This window comes from Littorina saxatilis, linkage group LG2 (genome assembly GCF_037325665.1).
Source record: "Littorina saxatilis isolate snail1 linkage group LG2, US_GU_Lsax_2.0, whole genome shotgun sequence".
Lineage (NCBI taxonomy): Eukaryota > Metazoa > Mollusca > Gastropoda > Littorinimorpha > Littorinidae > Littorina > Littorina saxatilis.
In genome coordinates, this window is record NC_090246.1 from 24,962,754 (window position 1) to 24,983,161 (window position 20,408).

The window sequence follows — 20,408 nt, forward strand, 5'->3', positions numbered from 1 at the left end:
GTAACAAGCTGTCAATTTATTATTTAGATTTTAAAAGTTAGGTCTAGCGCCAAAACGCACCACGGTCCGATTGTCTCTGAGCAAAAAAAAAATTGCTCGCTCTTCACGTAGGGCACCTACGATGTTCCCGTTTGGTGAGCTTTCAGGGTGTTTGTACTGTGTGAAAAAGCCTGACAGTACCTGTGATGGTTTACGGGAGGCTTACTGTGCCTGTCCTGTGTTCTTTCTTTTGCCGGAAAGCACATTCAGAATTCAACGTCTTTTATGCAGAAAAAACAAACATTGGTAACACGTCAAGTGCACTACAAAAAAAACCGTCACTACGCAGCTGAGTAGGGTTTCATTATTACCGTTATTTGTTGTAATTATTTTGAATTTGATGGGCTTGTCACTGGAGAAAAGGTCAGGTTGGCCGGGTTCCAGACCCTGTTGGCAATCTGCCCCCACAGGAAGATCTGGTGTGAAGCACTTTTGGACAGCCATGTCTTCGAAATCCTTCCACACGCCAATCTGTACGAATATATTGCAAACGTAAACATAAATGAACGTGTAAGCACGCACACGCACATGAACGTACGTACACACAAATACACATCACGCATACAGACACACAGAATCAAACACACCCATACACAAACACAAACACACAAATACACACACACAGACAAGCAATACACACACACACACACACACACACACACACACACATACATATATACACACATATACACTACCGCACACACACACACAAACACACACACACACACACACACACACACACACACACACATACATATATACACATACACACTACCGCACACACACACACACACACACAAACACACACACACACACATACATATATACACACATATACACTACCACACACACAAACACACACAAACACACACACACACACACACACACACACACACACACACACACACACACACACACACACACACACACACACACACACACACACACACACACACACACACACACACACACAAGTAACCGTACAATTGTAAAGACCAAACAAGTCGCGTAAGGCGAAATTACTACATTTAGTCAAGCTGTGGAACTCACAGAATGAAACTAAACGCACTGCATTTTTTCACAATGACCGTAGTCCGCCGCTTGTGCATAACGGAGTGAAACTGACGAGCCTGTTCAGCGCGGTAGTGGTTTCGCTGTGCTGCATAGCACGCTTTTCTGTACCTCTCTTCGTTTTAACTTTCTGAGCGTGTTTTTAATCCAAACATATCATATCTATATGTTTTTGGAATCAGGAACCGACAAGGAATAAGATGAAATTGTTTTTAAATCGATTTCGGAAATTTAATTTTGATCATAATTTTTATGTTTTTAATTTTCAGAGCTTGTTTTTAATCCAAATATAACATATTTATATGTTTTTGGAATCAGAAAATGATGTAGAATAAAATGAACGTAAATTTGAATCGTTTTATATAAAAAAATAAAACAAAATTACAATTTTCAGATTTTTAATGACCAAAGTCATAAATTAATTTTTAAGCCACCAAGCTGAAATGCAATACCGAAGTTCGGCCTTCGTCGAAGATTGCTTTACAGAAATTTCAATTAATTTGATTGAAAAATGAGGGTGTCACTGGGCCGCCTCAACTTTTACAAAAAGCCGGATATGACGTCATCATAAGTATCTATCGAAAAAAAGAAAAAACTTCCGGGGATATCATACCCAGGAACTCTCATGAAAAATTTCATAAAGATCGGTTTAGTAGTTTGGTCTGAATCGCTCTACACACACACACACACACACACACACACACACACACACACACACACACACACACACACACACACACACACACACACACACACACACACACACACACACACACACACACACAGACACACGCACATACACCACGACCCTCGTTTCGATTCCCCCTCGATGTTAAAATATTTAGTCAAAACTTGACTAAATATAAAAAGACAATATGAGACGTATTCGTAGTCGAACGGGGACTGCTTTTAAACAGCATGCCAGCAAAACATAAGTTAGAAAAGCATGCACATCGGAGCTCATCTGTGATAGGCGTGTTGAAATCTCGACGCACATTCAAGGAGAATAACTCTTTCACAGCGCATATATATAAACATGACCCGAGTTATGTCTTGAAAACACCCAAAGTTGGTCTATGCTTGTATGAATGTAGGTACTTACATCAATAATTCTCTCAACAGAAGAGGCATCATTGAAGACGATGATTTTAACTGTCATCTGTCCGTCAATGGTGTAAGGATGCTGAAACACACTCGGTGGTGTGTTGATAGACTGGGCGGCCAATTCAGTACCGTCTCCCCATTCAATTCGAACAAAAGGGTCGTAGGGAGCGGTGCCATTGTGTGATACACTGACCTCTGGTACGTCGGCTACATGAATGTTGTGAAGACAGATTGTAAGCATTGATAATCAAAGTAAGTAATAAAACTAAAACAAACCAAACCAAAACACAACGAGAAGAGTTCGGCGAAACAAATACATCTGGGGCTGTGGGCCTTACAGAATGAAACTGAACGCACTGTGGTTTATTTTTTTCTCACAAATCATAGTCTGGACGAAACAGCGCTGACACATTTTCTTTTGAATTAACAAAAGCCAAATGTATCGATTTTGCATACAAAAGATGTTCTTGATTTATGAGCTTGTTTTCAATCCAATCATGTGATAATACAAGATTAAGGCATTACATTTTAATCTAGCTGTGAAAAATCGATTTATTTTACAATTTTACAATTATCAACTAATTTGTAAACTTCCGAGTTAAAATGCAATCCCATGATCCGGACTCCGTCAAAAATTGTTTGACCAAAATGACAATCCATTTGATTGTAAAATGGAGTCGCCATAGTAAAACCTTGCCCTAATGTTAAGAGGGCAGATAATGTATATTGAGAGAGAGTGGGGGAAACGAGAGACGGCGAGAGAGAGAGAGATAGACAGACAGACAGGCAAACTGGCGCGCACACGCACACACACACACACACACACACACACACACACACACACACACACACACACACACACACACACACACACACACACACACACACACACACACACACACACACACACACACACACACACACACACACCCCGTCCCTCTACTATGATAGACAACAGAGCCGACAAAATAATGTGTTATACTTACTGCCCCACGCATTATGTGCATTGTTGACAGTTACAGCAAGATTAGCGTCCAGAACTGGCTCAACGACTTCAATGGTTTTGGTGACAGTCACAAACTCCAGAGGAGATGTCGCCGTCACCGTGATGGTTTTAGAGGGGCTGAGCGCTGGGTAGGTCACTTGCAGTGTGTCTTTGCCATCCTGACCAGTACCTGCCAGTAAAGAAACAATATTTCGAGTGACTGTCATCCGAGATTATGCTGAACTTTTATTTACGCAGGGTTGATTTTTTGGGATTGTTGTTGTTGTTGTTGTTGTTGTTGTTGTTGTTGTTGTTGTTGTTGTTGCTGTTGTTGTTGTTTGTTGTTGTTTGTTGTTGTTGTTGGTCAAACGTATTGACGTTTTAAGTTACTATGAAAAAGGACAACTCAAAAACTAATCTTTCGGAGGGTTATCTTTAAAGCAACAATACTTTGGGGGTGAAATGTACAAACTTTTCATGTCACTTTCTTCCGGGATTAACGACTAATTTCATTTAAGTGTCTATCATGTTTTAGTGTTGTGTTTTGCTGTATCGATTATTGCACCACCACGATCATTTCTGATGTTTGCGATTTCGTTTGAATCAATCAATCAATCAATCAATGAGGCTTATATCGCGCATATTCCGTGGGTACAGTTCAAGGCGCTCTGCAGTGATGCCGTGTGAGATGAAATTTTATACGGCCAGTAGATTGCAGCCATTTCGGCGCATATTTACCTTTCACGGCCTTTTATTCCAAGTCACACGGGTATAGGTAGACAATTATTAACTGTGCCTAAGCAATTTTTGCCAGGAAAGACCCTTTTGTCAATCGTGGGATCTTTAACGTGCACACCCAATGTAGTGTACGCGGGGGAGGGTTCGGACACCGAAGAGAGTCTGCACACAAAGTTGACTCTGAAATAAATTTCCGCCGAACCTGGGATCGAACTCACGCTGACAGCGTACTCTGCAAGTCAACATGATTCTTACATTCGAAATTCTAGGAAAAAAATCAGAAAGAAAGAGATGACAACCAAATGAAAATCGCACACATTTGAGAAGACGTCCGAATGTGAATAATGGCGTCATACAAAAAGGTCCATCACTTTCTACATAATTATGTATCCCGAACAATAAACACAATATTTCAAGAGTAAAGTTTATCTCGACGACTTTGCCATATTTATCAGCATTGGTAAATTACTCGCAAGGTGACCTCCAGGCTGTGCATGTGTCGGGATCGTAGATCATTAAACACACTCACCTGTTCGATCTGTAATCCTAGTAGGCTGACCATCGTCGAACTGAGGACCAGGTGAGGTTGCAGTGAGGTCGCGATGGTCCGCGGTATATCGTACATAATTAACACACACACACACACACACACACACACCTGTTCGATCTGTAATCCTATCAGCCTGACCATCGTCGAAGGACCAGGTGAGATTGCAGTGATGTCGCGTTGGTCTGCGATATCGTACATATTTAACACACTCCCCTGTTCGATCTGTAAAAATATCACCCCGACCATCGTCGAAGGACCAGGTGAGATTGCAGTGAGGTCGCGATGGTCCGCGATATCGTACATATTTAACACACTCACCTGTTCGATCTGTAATCCTATCAGCCTGACCATCGTCGAAGGACCAGGTGAGATTGCAGTGAGGTCGCGATGGCCCGCGGTACAGGATGAAGTGCACGTCCAGCGGCTGGCCTTTGGGGGCCTTGGGGAAGGCGGGCTTAATCTCAGGGCCTTCCAGAACGTCGATGATGTGCAGCGGACGGATGAACGACTGTGGTTAATACAGTTTGTATTCAGATACTTACAAATGGCAATGCCACGTACAATCAATTATACAAATGAAGCACAACGAGCTACGCTTATGAGCGTGATCTTAAAAACAATATACGAACGCCTGTCACATAGAGATAAAAACAAAACAAGTCAAGGTCACTGTATTTGGGCACGACCCTAAGCCCCGCCCTGTTTACGCTCGTGTAAGAAAAATCCATTCTTGATTTTATACTGGTTTCATTACGGGAAACAGGCAGACGAACATTGTATGCGCTTCTGGTTGGATAACTAAGAGTTGTTTTCATTTTCAGTTTGCCTGTTCAGATTATTTCATTAGAGATACAAGTAGACTCTTGTTTCACAAAAAGTACAAATAAAGAAATCGTAGAAAATGACAACCCTAATTTTCAGAGCAATTAAGCAGCCACTTGCGAGTATTATCAAAGTTCTTTATTGAGTCCTGCTGCTCGATTTTGGGTTACTCGTACACATTGTCATAGATACATGACTTCCTGGAGGCTCACATTGCTGTCAGACATTTTGCAAACAGTAGCTTGCCCATCGTGATAGCTAGTTCTTGGGAGAAAAACAACCCACCTCAAGGTCGTAGTTTGTTCTCAAGAGAAAGTCTACATCTCAAACTACCAGCTTGATGTATAAACCCCAAAACTGACCTTGCTGTCCATTATGTTGCTGACCGTGGCCGTGATGATGTACTCTCCCATGTCGTCGTAGCGCTCAGTGTAGTTGGTGGCGAGCTGCAGGTCAATGTTGACCAAAGGGTCGTGCACGTAGTCAAAGTTCAGGGACAACTTGGGCTCCGTGGGGGCCGATCTGCCGTCCGGGACATCGAACCACACGTTAATGTACGAGGGAGGAGCGTAGAGGGCGAATTCTGGGCTGAACATCTCGATGTCGTTGACGCCTACGAGGACCAACACTTCCAGATTTTGTGTAAGCGACCCTGCCGGGTTGGAGACGATCACCTAACAGAGCGGTAGAAAGAATTAATATTTGTCGTGGTTGGTAAACCGTGAGACAAAAATCGGGGGGGGGGGGGGGGGGCGAAAGAAAGAAAGAGAGAGAGAGAGAGAGAGAGAGAGAGAGAGAGAGAGAGAGACAGACAGACAGACAGACAGACAGACTGACAGTCAGACAGAGAAACACACACACACACACACACACACACACACACACACACACACACACACACACACACACACATGCACACAACCTTTTTTAATTCTTTTTTTATTTTATTTTTATACAAATTGACTTACTTAAAACAAACCAGCTTTCGAATATGACATCTCATCCAAAAGAGGTGCAACCAGAATGTCCACATAATACAATCCACATGAAAACACTTTATTAGGCCAAAAAAAAAAAATTGTCTGTTTAGGGTAACATGACCAAAAAAAGTAGGGTCGGTAGGTAGGTAGTTTTTTTTGTTTGTTTGGTTTTTTTGTGTTTTTTTTTGTGTGTAAATGCTATGTTGGCTGAACATTCACTTCTTATATTTTGATGAATACATGTTTCAAAACTAACGTATAAATAAAACAGAGAGAAAGGGAGAGAAAGAAACGCCAAATGTCTCTTTTTAGCATTTTTACCTCTTTTTTTTTTTTTTTTTTTTTGAAATCAAAAAAAAGTTTTTGGGTCGGCGCCAAATCGATAGGGTCGGTCGGGTTACCCTAAACAGACAATTTTTTTTTTTTGGCCTTATTAGATCTCACCTCAACAAGAAAGCGGCCACCATCCTGAAAGATGTGCGTGATGGTGTGCGGAGCATTCCAGTTAGTACCCGGGTACGGAATCACACTGTCCACCGTACCGTCCTTGTAATCTATGGTCACGTTGACATTGGACCCCTCGGTCATGGACACCGTGTAGGTGATGACCGTTCCGGTTGTTGTGTTGTCCGTGCTGGATGTGGCGCTGAAGTTGACGATGGCGGTGGTGGTTTCGTAGGTCTCGGAGATCGTTTCGCTGTTGATGTCGTTGGTGGCAATGATGTTGATAGTGAACACATTTGGAGCCAATGGTCCTGTCGTAGTTGGAGACAAACGAAAAATCATAATATTCTTCATCATCATCATCATCATCATCATCATCATCATCATCATCATCATCATCATCATCATCATCGTCGTCGTCGTCGTCGTCGTCATCATCATCGTCATCGTCATCTTCGTCATCATCGTCATCATCGTTGTCGTCATCACCGTCGTCGTCATAATCAGCATCGTCGCCGTTTTGCTCGCCATTACACCATGACCTTTTAGTTTTACTCCGCTCATATCTATCTAGAAACATTGATTTCATCACACAGCTATAAAATTACCCATGGTTGTAGACTTCCATTTATGGTTGGCCGGGTCCGAGCTAGAACCGTCCACAGTCAGGGCAGTGCCAGAGGTCATGTTGACTGTCCACGTGATGTCAGAGCCAGATATCACCTCCCACGGTACGACGAAGGGCAGAGAGGCGTCCTGACCGGCCTGGCTCAACTTCAGCCCCACGATGCGCTCCTGCACCTTCTGCGTCAGCGTTTTCGTAAGCGAGCTGACGTCATTGGCGCAAGTGATGTTTACGGTCTTGTCGCCGATGGTGGTGTAGGTGTGGGTCTGGGTGGTGGTGTCCACGGTGGTGACGGTGGAGTCGGTGGTGGCCACTGCGCTGCCGTCACCGTAGTCCCACGTGCAGGTGTAGTGTGATCCACCTGTCAGTACGATCTGTGGAAGAAACAGTTCTAACAGTTGCATTGCCACCGACAGTTGGTTCTAATGATTTACGGTTATTTTGTTTTTCTCAGTGTGTAACTTTGTAGTTTGAGGATGAATGTCGCACGTGCTTTTTAATTCAAGTTATTCAGACATCACAGTGCGCTGAGAGATTCATAGAGCAAATCGAGAAAATGAATTATTGAACGAAGCGCAAAGCGCTGAGTTCAATAGTTATTTTCAAGATTTGCTCTATAAATCTTTTTGCGCACTGTGATTGTTTCCATAACGATATTGTCAGTAGATAAGACAGTGTAACAAGACACATTTTTCTGCGGGCGTTTGGATAAATTGCGGACAGGTCGAGTTAGATCTACTTTTGTGTGTGTGTGTGTGTGTGTGTGTGTGTGTGTGTGTGTGTGTGTGTGTGTGTGTGTGTGTGTGTGTGTGTGTGTGTGTGTGTGTGTGTGTGTGTGTGTGTGTGTTGGCTTTGCACATTTCGGGGGTATTGACGGTTTAATCGCCGACCATGCATTCTACGATTTGATTACCCTCTGCACCGTTTTATCGGTTGTCAACTAACAGTATGAGTTACAGTTATGCGAAAATTACCACTGAGTATACAGTTTCACTTTAGTTTTCAGTTAATTATTGGTAAAACCAATAAATTTTAAAAAAGCAACTAAGTGACGCCCCCTGATGTCAAACGACTCGAAGTGACACGTTAGTTGGTTTCCTTATTCGCAAAAAATAAAGTTGGCAGGTTATTTCTCGCAATGTACCTGCATTCATCTGGGAGGTTGGTGCTATTATTACATGGTAAGAATGTTTTGAAGCCTTCGCGTGTTCTGTTTACATCTTAGTTGTCTTGAAATATGCGAAAACCGTTCATTTCAGTACTGAACTGACCAGTATCGTCTGCTACAAGGTCAAGTACGAGTAAGACAGTCTATCGAATCAGTCGACTTCCAAGTGCTTCATGGTCCAGCTCGAAATCTGTCCGAAAAAAACAACCCTTCTGCGTTTAGCCGCGGGACATTTTAGGATCAAGCATCATTGTTTGGTAATGAGCTACATGCCACAAACACAGCGGTTGAGAAGGCACATAAAATCTTTCAGAAAAAAAACACCACTTCTGCTTTTTAATCGCGGGAAATTTAGGGTCAAGCATCATTTGGTAATGCGAAGAAGATAAGCTAGGCTACATGTCACTAACACGGAGGATGAGAAGCATCTTCTCAAATCGAAAGAAGGGGCACAGCCTCGCTGTGGTAAAAGGCAAAGAAGAATACGCTCTCTGGAAAAGTTTTAAGCGCATTGCCATTAGCCAATCAACTGTTTCACATCAGTCACGTGACACCAGTACTTACTGACAATGTTTCGTTCAGGGGAGATTGTCTCCTGATAACTCTCACTTGTACATGTCGTATGGATTTCGAGCGCTTACGTCCCTTTGTTTCTCAAATGTTTTAGGTTTGTAACCTGATCAACCAGCCCCGATCCTGCAATGTACTGGTATACAGCGGCAGCTGCTGGTAAGTAAATGGCGATATTCACCTCATTGTCTACGATTTATACAGTTTCTGCAATTTGTTAAAGTTCTGGTGGGTAATAGTAATTTCTTTCAGGTTATTCAGCTTCACTAAGTTTACGAATTTGTGTAACGTTCTGGTGTGTTACAGTATGCCATTCAGTTTATGCAGTGTCATTAAGTTAATTATTCACGCAGTTTTGCAACTAAGAATATAAGATTAAAAAGACTACAAAACTAAATAAAATAAATATGAAATGAATAAAATTTATTTTGGCTGGGTGTGTCAAAAAAAGTTTACATTTTAATGTTTCATTTTAATGGACAGCAAAGAGTTGTTATTGTTATCGTTATTTTTTAAATAAAACAAAATATGATAACATTATATCGAATAAAGACAAAGATAAAATGAAATAAATTATTGATAAAAAAAAAATACAATACAAAACATCAACGACAAAATAACAACAACATACAGTGAACTAAAAATGCCATACCGTGAAGTTGACAGCCTCGTCTTTGGCAGCGGTAGGGGCCGTGACGTCAAGGCCAGCGACCTCATCCTGAACGATGATGAAGGACACGTTGGTTTTGAAACTGACCGCGTTGGCCGTGGTAACGGTCAGGTTGTACTCGCCGCTTGAGTTGTAGGTCAAGGTCTTGCTTTGGTCAGACGTGTTGACCATGATACTGATCCCGGGGTCTCCCATGTCCCAAGTGTAAACTGCGCCGTTACCTGCAAGCGGAGAGTATTGATTGTTATTTTGCTGTACTAGCTCCCACAGTCAAAGAGCGGGATAAGAAAGGGGTGTGTGGGAAAGGGCATATTCTCGGCAAGCTGTCTCCAGGTACACACAGCCATAGAGACACAGAGACAGAAAAAGACAGTCACACAGACACACAGACAGACACACACATACATACAGCCACAGAGACAGAAAAAGACAGTCACACAGACACACAGACAGACACACACATACATACAGCCACAGAGACAGAAAAAGACAGTCACACAGACACACAGACAGACACACACATACATACAGCCACAGACACAGAAAAAGACAGTCACACAGACACACAGACAGACACACACATACATACAGACACAGAGACAGAAAAAGACAGTCACAAAGACACACAGACAGACACACACATACATACAGCCACAGAGACAGAAAAAGACAGTCACACAGACACACAGACAGACACACACATACATACAGCCACAGACACAGAAAAAGACAGTCACACAGACACACAGACAGACACACACATACATACAGCCACAGAGACAGAAAAAGACAGTCACACAGACACACAGACAGACACACACATACATACAGACACAGAGACATAAAAAGACAGTCACAAAGACACACAGACATACACACACATACATACAGGTACACAGATAGAAAAGGGCAGTCACACAGTCACACAGACAGAAAAGGGCAGTCACACAGTCACACACAGAGACAGAGACAGAAAATGACAGTCACACAGACACACAGACATAGTTACACACACATACATACATGCACACAGACAGAAAAGGGCAGTCACACAGAAAGAAATGGGCAGTCACACACAGACACAAAGACAGAAAAAGACAGTCATAGAGACACACACACATACACACAGACACACAGACATAAAAGGGCAGTCACACAGTCACACACAGACACAGAGACAGAAAAGGGCAGTCACACAGTCACACACAGACACAGAGACAGAAAAGGGCAGTCACACAGTCACACACAGACACAGAGACAGAAAAAGACAGACACACACATACATACAGACACAGAGACAGAAAAAGACAGTCATAAAGACACACAGACAGACACACACATACATACAGCCACAGAGACAGAAAATGGCAGTCACATAGCCACACACATACATACAGGCACACAGACAGAAAAAGGGCAGTCACACACACAGACACACACATACATACAGACACAGAGACAGAAAAAGACAGTCATAAAGACACACAGACAGACACACACATACATACAGCCACAGAGACAGAAAATGGCAGGCACATAGACACACACATACATACAGGCACACAGACAGAAAAGGGCAGTCACACACACAGACACACACATACATACAGACACAGAGACAGAAAAAGACAGTCATAAAGACACACAGACAGACACACACATACATACAGCCACAGAGACAGAAAATGGCAGGCACATAGACACACACATACATACAGGCACACAGACAGAAAAGGGCAGTCACACAGACACACACATACATACAGACACAGAGACAGAAAATGGCAGTCACACAGACAGAAAAGGGCAGTCATACAGTCACACACAGAAACAGAGACAGAAAAAGACAGTGACAAAGACACACAGACAGACACACACATACATACCGCCACAGACAAAAAAGGGCAGTCACACAGTCACACACAGACAGAAAAGGGTAGTCACACAGTCACACACAGACACAGAGACAGAAAAAGACAGTCACACAGACAAACACATACATTCACAGAGACACAGACTTAAAAAAAGACAGACACAGCCAGAACCACAGACACAGAGACACCTGCCCACTTGCTTCCCTCCCTTACACAGCCCCGCAGCTACAAGGCAAACAAACACAATCAAACACAAGAACAAACAGACCAACAAACAATCAAAGAGGCAACTTAAACAAACACACACCCACACACACACACACACACACACACACACACACACACAATCAACCATACCTGTGTGCGGCTCAATCTCAAAGAGCTGTGCCACGTTAGTCTTGAGGTAGATGGGGCCGCTGATGATGGTGAAGTTGACGCCCTCAAGCACGTGCACGGTGGTGATGTTGGTGACGGCCGTGGCAGAGATTAGGCTGTTGATGTTGCTTGCGGTGACGGTAAGGTCGTAGTCTGCTTCCGTGTTGATGGTGTACGGGAGGAACACTTTGGATCCCGCTGACACCGTCGCTCTCAGCGCTATGCAGTTGCCTGTAGACAAGAGGAAATGTTAATAGTATTCTCTGTGTGGGTGAGTGGTTGGGTGCGTGTGTTTGTGTTTGTGTGTGTGTGTGTGTGTGTGTGTGTGTATGTGTGTGTGTGTGTGTATGTGTGTGTGTATGTGCGTGTGTGTATGTGTGTGTGTGTGTGTATGTGCGTGTGTGTGTGTGTGTATGTGTGTGTGTGTGTGTGTGTGTGTGTGTGTGTGTGTGTGTGTGTGTGTGTGTGTGTGTGTTAAAGATCGAATAGTAAAGAAAACAATACAAATAAACAAATCGCGTGGAGCAATATAACAACATTTAGTCAAGCTGTCGGCATTAAAGGAACAGTTTAACACCAAAACAAGTCGCGTAAGGCGAAAATACAATATTTAGTCAAGTAGCTGTCGAACTCACAGAATGAAACTGAACGCAATGCCATTTTTCAGCAAGACCGTATACTCGTAGCATTGTCAGTCCACCGCTCATGGCAAAGGCAGTGAAATTGACAAGAAGAGCGGGGTAGTAGTTGCGCTAAGAAGGATAGCACGCTTTTCTGTACCTCTCTTTGTTTTAACTTTCTGAGCGTGTTTTTAATCCAAACATATCATATCTATATGTTTTTGGAATCAGGAACCGACAAGAAATAAGATGAAAGTGTTTTTAAATTGATTTGGACAATTTAATTTTGATAATAATTTTTATATATTTAATTTTCCGAGCTTGTTTTTAATCCGAATATAACATATTTATATGTTTTTGGAATCAGCAAATGATGGAGAATACGATAAACGTAAATTTGGATCGTTTTATAAATTTTGATTTTTTTTTACAATTTTCAGATTTTTAATGACCAAAGTCATTAATTAATTTTTAAGCCACCAAGCTGAAATGCAATACCGAAGTCCGGGCTTCGTCGAAGATTACTTGACCAAAATTTCAACCAATTTGGTTGAAAAATGAGGGCGTGACAGTGCCGCCTCAACTTTCACGAAAAGCCGGATATGACGTCATCAAAGACATTTATCAAAAAAATGAAAAAAACGTATGGGGATATTAATCCCAGAAACTCTCATGTCAAATTTCATAAAGATCGGTCCAGTAGTTTGGTCTGAATCGCTCTACACGCACGCACGCACACACACACTCACACACATACACACACACATACACACACACATACACCACGACCCTCGTTTCGATTCCCCCTCGATGTTAAAATATTTAGTCAAAACTTGACTAAATATAAAAAACAGTCATCACCAAGACTGTATTACCGAGACTGGTCACGCTCGTCTCCGCGTAACGCGCGAACGCAGTACTTATTATCTTATTTCTTATTTTCTTTAATTTTGAGCACATTTTTTTTATAGTAAACATGACATATGTTTTTGAAATCAGGAGAAATTGAGGAATACGATGCAATCCTTTTTAAATCTGCTAGTGAAAATTCGATGTTAGTGACAAATTTAATGAATAAACTAATAACTCATTTTTACGCTGCCAAGCTCAAATTCAATCCCATAGTCCGGACTTCGTCGAAAATTGCTTGATTAAAATTCCAATTAATTTGATTGACAGTGACAGTGCGGCCTCAACTTTCACAAAAAGCCGAATATGACGTCATCAAATATATTTATCGAAAATTAAAAAACAAAAACGTCTGGGGATATTATACCCAGGAACTCTCATGTGAAATGTCATGAAGATCGGTCTAGTAATTTTCTCTGAATCGGTGTATATGTTACAGTAAATTCTCGTAACCAGGAAATTCGCGAAATCCCTGGAAATTTCAGTAAATTTGTGAATTTCCTGTTTCACTCAGGGATTTCACAAATTTCCTAAAATACTGACACGCATTTGAAGGGTAACAAGTGCTTTGTTGGTTGCTTGTGAGCCATTAGATGAGTCTGGTTTTCTTAAATTAATGCAAGTTAAACACTCACGTTTTTGGTATTGCATTTCAGCATGGAGGCGTAAAAATTAAGTAATGAGTTTGGTCATTAAAAATATGATTTTTTATAAAACGATCCAAAAATAATGTCAACTTATTCTTCATCATTTTCTGATTCCAAAAACATATAAATATGTGTTATCCTACATACGTGAGAGAGACACCCGTGAGATAATAATCGTTCAAATCACATGTGTGTATATCATGTAAATGAGGTCATGTCAAGCAAGTCTTGCAAGGACCTGTTTTTCCACTGCTTATGATGCCAAAGTCACCGAGACAAACGTCATTATAGAAACAAAAATTGCGCTCGCTAATTACCCTCGATGAATCTTCAGAACTAACACGTCACGCCACACTTTCAGACTGACGTTTCTTTGCTTTGACGTAATAGATTGCACGAGGCTTCAGAAGAGATCGAGGTTCTAAAACAAGCGTCTTCAATTTAGCTGCCTCGACTGCAGGACATTTTCAGTAAAATACACGTAAGTAGGGGAAGGGCCCCTAATATGGACCACTTTTTGTTTCATGCTGATAACTAGCTTGTTTTCTTGCAAATAAGTTTCATTTTGTGTTTGGTAGTCCTTCTCTCTTAGGTTAACCGTTGGGCCTAATTAGAGGGAAATAGCTTTGATAGATATTCAGCAAAAAATAAATACAGAAAAAATCACAAAGGGTCCATATTAGGAGCCTGGGCGCCTAATATGGACCAGTGAAGCGGCCTTCACGAATCACTGTAAAAAGCCCCCTATATTTCAAAATAACATGAAACAACTTAGTGTACAAGTCAGCCTAATTAAAATATGCTCTAGATTTATCTGTTTCGGGTTGATGAGAGCATTATTTGAAGCACACCAGGAAACTAAAGAAGCTTATCAAAAACAGAGTGAAAATAAGTGAAATTATCAACTTCCACGAAAAGAAGACTTTTTGTTATATTTTTGTTAAATCTCGAGGGCTAGTTATAGGTTATTTCCAGCAAGCTTCTTAATGAATTAATGAAAATAGCCTTTAGCTTTTATTTTCTTCGATTTGTTGAAGGTGGTCCATATTAGGGGACTCACACATACTTTGAGATTTTGCTATTATGTTTTGTTTGCAGGAGAAACTCGGGGTCAACACTGCTAAAATGCAACAAATGCGGTCTTAGCTGTCATAAAAAGCAATTTTTGTGTGATAAAAGCTTTGGCTGTGGACAGAAACGAGTCCGTTTTAAACGGCAAATTTAGAGTGAACGCTGCCAAAAGTGAAAAAAGAGAAAAAGCCTAACGGTTTTGAGATTTGTGATTCTTCAACTGTTTTGACATGTGCAAGTTATCCAGAGAGGGTGAATACAGCGAATAAAACTTTTTTGAGCGCTCTAGCGCAGTTAGTTTGTCAGAACAGGAGGTGGTCCATATTAGGAGCCGGTCCATATTAGGAGCCCTTCCCCTACAGTATGTAGGATAAACAGAATACTACATGGCTTGCTGTGTCGTACCAGATTTACACTCGTTGCTTTTTCAAATAGTGAACAGCTCGCTTTCGCTCGCAGTTCAATATTTAAACAAAAAAACTCGTGTAAATCTGGTACGACACAGCAAGCCATGTAGTATTCTCTCTATGTCACACGCTTTCCTTCTTTGCCACTACTAAAGCAAACGTGTGCAAGATTGTATGTTGCACGTTTTGGAGCATGTGAAAGAACGGATTCAAACTCGAAATCGTCTCTCCAAGAGCCCCAAAATGCACACACGACTTTTATTTCTCCTGCTGTTATCGTTTCTTCTCTTTACAAATGCTTCAACGCTGAGAATACTGATAACGGCATCCCAGACGACAGTACTGTTTCCACTACGCGAATTTAGCTGCCCTTGGAAAGTGGCTCGCTCAGGAGGCCTGTTAGTCTGAAACTAGAAGGACAGAGTTCTGAACATAGATGACAAAGACCCCGAAAAGAACAAACATTTCGCGGATGCAGACACAGAAAGACGTCATGAAGAATGCGATGCTTCAAAAGATACAGACTGTGACGATGACTGTGACGTCATTCATAGTTGTTCGTTCACTTCCGTCAAAAAGTACATCTCTCCACAATGGCGGCTCCTGTGTTTAGGTTTGTCAAGCTTGAGTACGCAAAACGTGTTTGTTCTCTCCTCTGTTGAAGCTGTGAGACATAAACACTCGATTAGCTGATGTCTAACTCAGCCTGACGGCTTCGTTAGACAATCAACGTAATCTCGAGTGGAAAAAAACCTGTCTGTCACACGACCAAGTCTGAATAGCAAGTAATATTCGGATTAAAAACAAGCTCTAAAAATTTAAAATATAAACATTATGATTAAAATTAAATTTCCGAAATCGATCTAAAAACATATTTCACCTTATGCCATGTGGGCTCCTGATTCCAAAAACATATTGATATGATATGTTTGGATTACAAACAAGCTAAGAAAGTTAAAATGAACAGAGATACAGAAAAGCGTCATATCCTGCTCAACGCAACCACCACCGCGCTATTCTGGCTATATGTTACTGCCTTTTCCCAGAGCGGTGTACTGACGATGCTACGATCGAGTATACGTTCTTGTTGAAAAAATGCAGTGCGTTCAGTTTAATTCTGTGAGTTCGACAGTTTGACTAAATGTTGTATTTTCGCCTTCCGCGACTTGTTTTTTTCTTCTAACAGTCAATCTATCAAAATCACAATGTAAAATAAAGAAAACAGACTCTTTTTTTCTTTATTTTTTTTAAGAATGTTACAAATTTACTAAAAACGTTTTCCACTGTTCAGTAAATTTGTGAAAAAATTGCATGCTCATTTCAGGAAATTCGCAAATTTCCTAGAATTTTTAGGAAACTCGTGAAATCCCCGAGTGAAACAGGAAATTCACAAATTTACTGAAATTTTCAGGGATTTCGCAAATTTCCTAGTTTCGAGAATTTACTGTATACACACCCACATACACCACGACCTTCGTCTCGATTCCCCGTCTATGTTTAAACATTTAGTCAAAATTTGACCAAGTCTAAAAAGGACGAAATGAAATCAACACTCATAAACACACAAAAACAAACAAATTAAAGCATCGCAATGCATAAGCACAGAAATACAGACACACGTGCACATGTGTATATAAACAAACAGACACAGACACCCACGCACAAAGCTTACATTTCAAAGATTTTCCACAAAATCCAATAGATTAAGCAGTCATTGATTAAAGTTGAAAAAGTCCAAAAAACTTGCTTTACTCAGAATTAGGGAGATCTCAAAAAGGGTGATTCCACCGTATTTCTATGCAAAGTTAGCTTGGTTGTAGCGCAATAGCATATTAGTTGATAGAGCACTGGATTGTTGTAATACTCGGGCCACGAGTTCGAACCCTGGCCGGGACGGACACAAGTCTACTTTAGGAGCAGACTCAGAGACGGTATCCAAATTCCCTTCATGTGTCACCACTATGGTCATTCTGACAGAAGCGCAGGTGGTTTATTTAGTACACCTAAATATGCACACAGCTTGGTGGCGTGACCCTTGTTTGTGTTAAGGGCAGAATATACTTGCGCAGTTTCAGCGGCACAGACGACGCGCTGCATATTATTTTTGCTGCGATAGGTATTATGATGAGTACTTGGCCAGTTTTCTTTTCACGCAACGTGTAGCGGGCTGGGATAATCTGCAGTGCGTCGTCTGCGCCGCTGACTCTGCGCAGGTATATTCTGCCCCTTAGCTTTCCACTTGGAGGAAGCGAAGCGAAATTTTCAGCAATTGAGTAATACAAATGGATTTTTGTTTATCAAATACAATATCACAAGTAACAACAAAAGACACACCTGCAGCTGTAGTGCCAGTTGTTTTGGAGCTCCCAGCAGTAGACGGACCGGCAACCTTGAAGTCAGTCTCCTCCGTGGGACAGTCGAGCGAATACAGAACTGCGCCAGCTGAACTGTCGATGTCCAGCCCAAGAACGTCTCCCGCTGCCACATCCACTAACCCTGATTCTGCGATGTACTGGTATCCAGTGGCTGCTGTGACCACGTCGATTACAGATTTCACTGTGTATTGTGGAACCTGTCAAATAAGCGTATCTAAAAGTTAGTTCTGATTCTGTGATGACAAACTTTAATGCATGTGTATTTAGCCTACGTTGCAACCTGTTAAAAAAAAAAGGTGCGAAAGCATTTTTTCCCGATTCCTTGGGTGTTTTGGTAGTTAGTGGTATTCAGTGGCTATAACAAGAATCTAGTGAAGTCATCATATTTCTTTGCCTAGTCTCGACGAGAAACCACGCGATATCATAGATGATAGGAGGTGTGCCTCATACGAATCGTATCGTATCGTATCGTATTGTATCGTATTGTATTGTATTGTATGGTATTGCATTGTATTGTATTGTATTGTATTGTATTGTATTGTATTGTATTGTATTGTATTGTATTGTATTGTATTGTATTGCACTGCATTGCATTGTATTGTATTGTATTGTATTGAATTATGCTGTATTGAATTATGCTGTATTGTATTGTAATGTTTTTTTTGTATCGTATCGCATCGCATCGAACTGTACTGAATGGTATGGTATGGTATGGTATGGTGTGGTGTGATGAAGTGCGGTGTTGTATTTACAAGAATTGTAATGCCTTGCATTGCATTGCTCAGCATTGCATGGTATCGTAACATATCATATCGTATCGTATCGTTTTGTAACATATCATTTCGCAACGTATCGTATTGTATTGCATAAGGAAGCTTTCAATTGACCTTGGGAGCAGTGCTGCTGAAGCGTTGAGGCGCAGCGCACGCCGTACTGGTATCGTCACAAAGACGTTTTCTGGGACAGAAGGTCTGCGCCCCGCCGCAGGACACAGCATACACACCTTCCGCAGCGGCGCATGACGCCGTGCACTCGTTGGTCACGGGGCAGTACACGCCACCGCAGACCGGTGACAAGACCTGCGGAACATTTGGAGAGAGAGACATTGACACTGACACTGACCAGATAATACAATAAGGGTTTGAGAAGGTGTGTGTGTGAATAAGAGAGACACACAATTTAAAAAAAAACAGAAATACTAATAGGGAAAAGAGAAAGAGAGAGAGATTGAGAGATTGAGAGAGAGAGAGAGAAACAGACATGCAGACAGTCAGGCAAACAGAGACACACACAGACGGGCAGAAACAGAGACAGAGAAAGAGCTAGAGAGGTACGCTTTGGGATCATACACATGTATAGACGTATGAGGGCGGGAGAATGGTTTCTGGAGTTCTGAACAGCACACGACTCTCAGCATCTACGTCTGCCTTTACAACGCACACACTAAGATAGACGGCCCAACAGACAGAGAGACAGACGGAGTGACCAACAGGCAGACAGGCTCACGGACAAACTGGACGACGAACTGGAGGACGGAAAGACACGCGGACTGTGCAGACAGACAGGCAGGCAAGCAGAAAGGCAGGAAGCACAGGCAGGCAGGAAAGAAAGGCATACAGGCAGACACACAGGCAGGCAAGCAGAAAGGCAGGAAGCACAGGCAGGCAGGAAAGAAAGGCATACAGGCAGACATTCAGGCAGGCAAGCAGAAAGGCAGGAAGCACAGGCAGGCAGGAAAGAAAGGCATACAGGCAGACACACGCGCACCACACCAAACACACAGCGTTCAAACTCACCAGGACTTTGAGAGTCCCTGCAGTCTCCACGTTGACTTCCCATCCAATGACGCGTCCAGGGGTCTCCACCAGTGACCCCAGGGCCAGAATAGTGCCTGTGTTACCATGGCTCAGCAGGGTCGGGGGCTCGTCTTTGGCCGGAATGCCTGGACCCACCTTCGTCAGAACCGGGTCTGGACAGATCATTAATTGTCATTCATGTAACGTATACTTTGCCTGAATCGTTTGCCGTTTCAGTTACTGTTTATGTACAGCCGCTCATCTAACGATCTAAGTTTTGTCGTTCATGTAATTATTTATGTCTCATCGTTCGTGCAACTATCAATATCTAATTAGCTAACTGTTTTTTTAAATGTGTCTCACGTTTCATGTATATTTATCTATATTTTGCCGCTCATGTAACTTTACGCGAATTTAGCCATCTATGCCTCACCGCTTATGTTAATATCAACGTTTTGCCGTTCATGGAACTCTCTTAATATTTTGTTGTTCACGTAACAATCAATGCGTTGCCGTTTATGAAACTGTCTATGTTTCACCATTTGTTTGGCCATTTAAATCTCGTTAA

At 41.8% G+C, this 20,408-nt stretch overlaps 1 protein-coding gene across 1 annotated transcript in view; it reads right to left on the reverse strand.

The window, feature by feature from the left end:
• Positions 1 to 20,408, reverse strand: part of LOC138958574 (polycystin family receptor for egg jelly-like) — a gene marked incomplete in the record, with an annotated part of 112,216 nt that overhangs the window by 70,844 nt on the left and 20,964 nt on the right. The window contains 12 exon segments of the mRNA XM_070329774.1: positions 355 to 510; positions 2,213 to 2,421; positions 3,201 to 3,389; positions 4,806 to 4,995; positions 5,672 to 5,983; positions 6,734 to 7,044; positions 7,342 to 7,732; positions 9,749 to 9,987; positions 11,998 to 12,246; positions 18,004 to 18,241; positions 18,932 to 19,123; positions 19,841 to 20,013. Coding sequence (XP_070185875.1) covers positions 355 to 510; positions 2,213 to 2,421; positions 3,201 to 3,389; positions 4,806 to 4,995; positions 5,672 to 5,983; positions 6,734 to 7,044; positions 7,342 to 7,732; positions 9,749 to 9,987; positions 11,998 to 12,246; positions 18,004 to 18,241; positions 18,932 to 19,123; positions 19,841 to 20,013 — 2,849 coding nt within the window.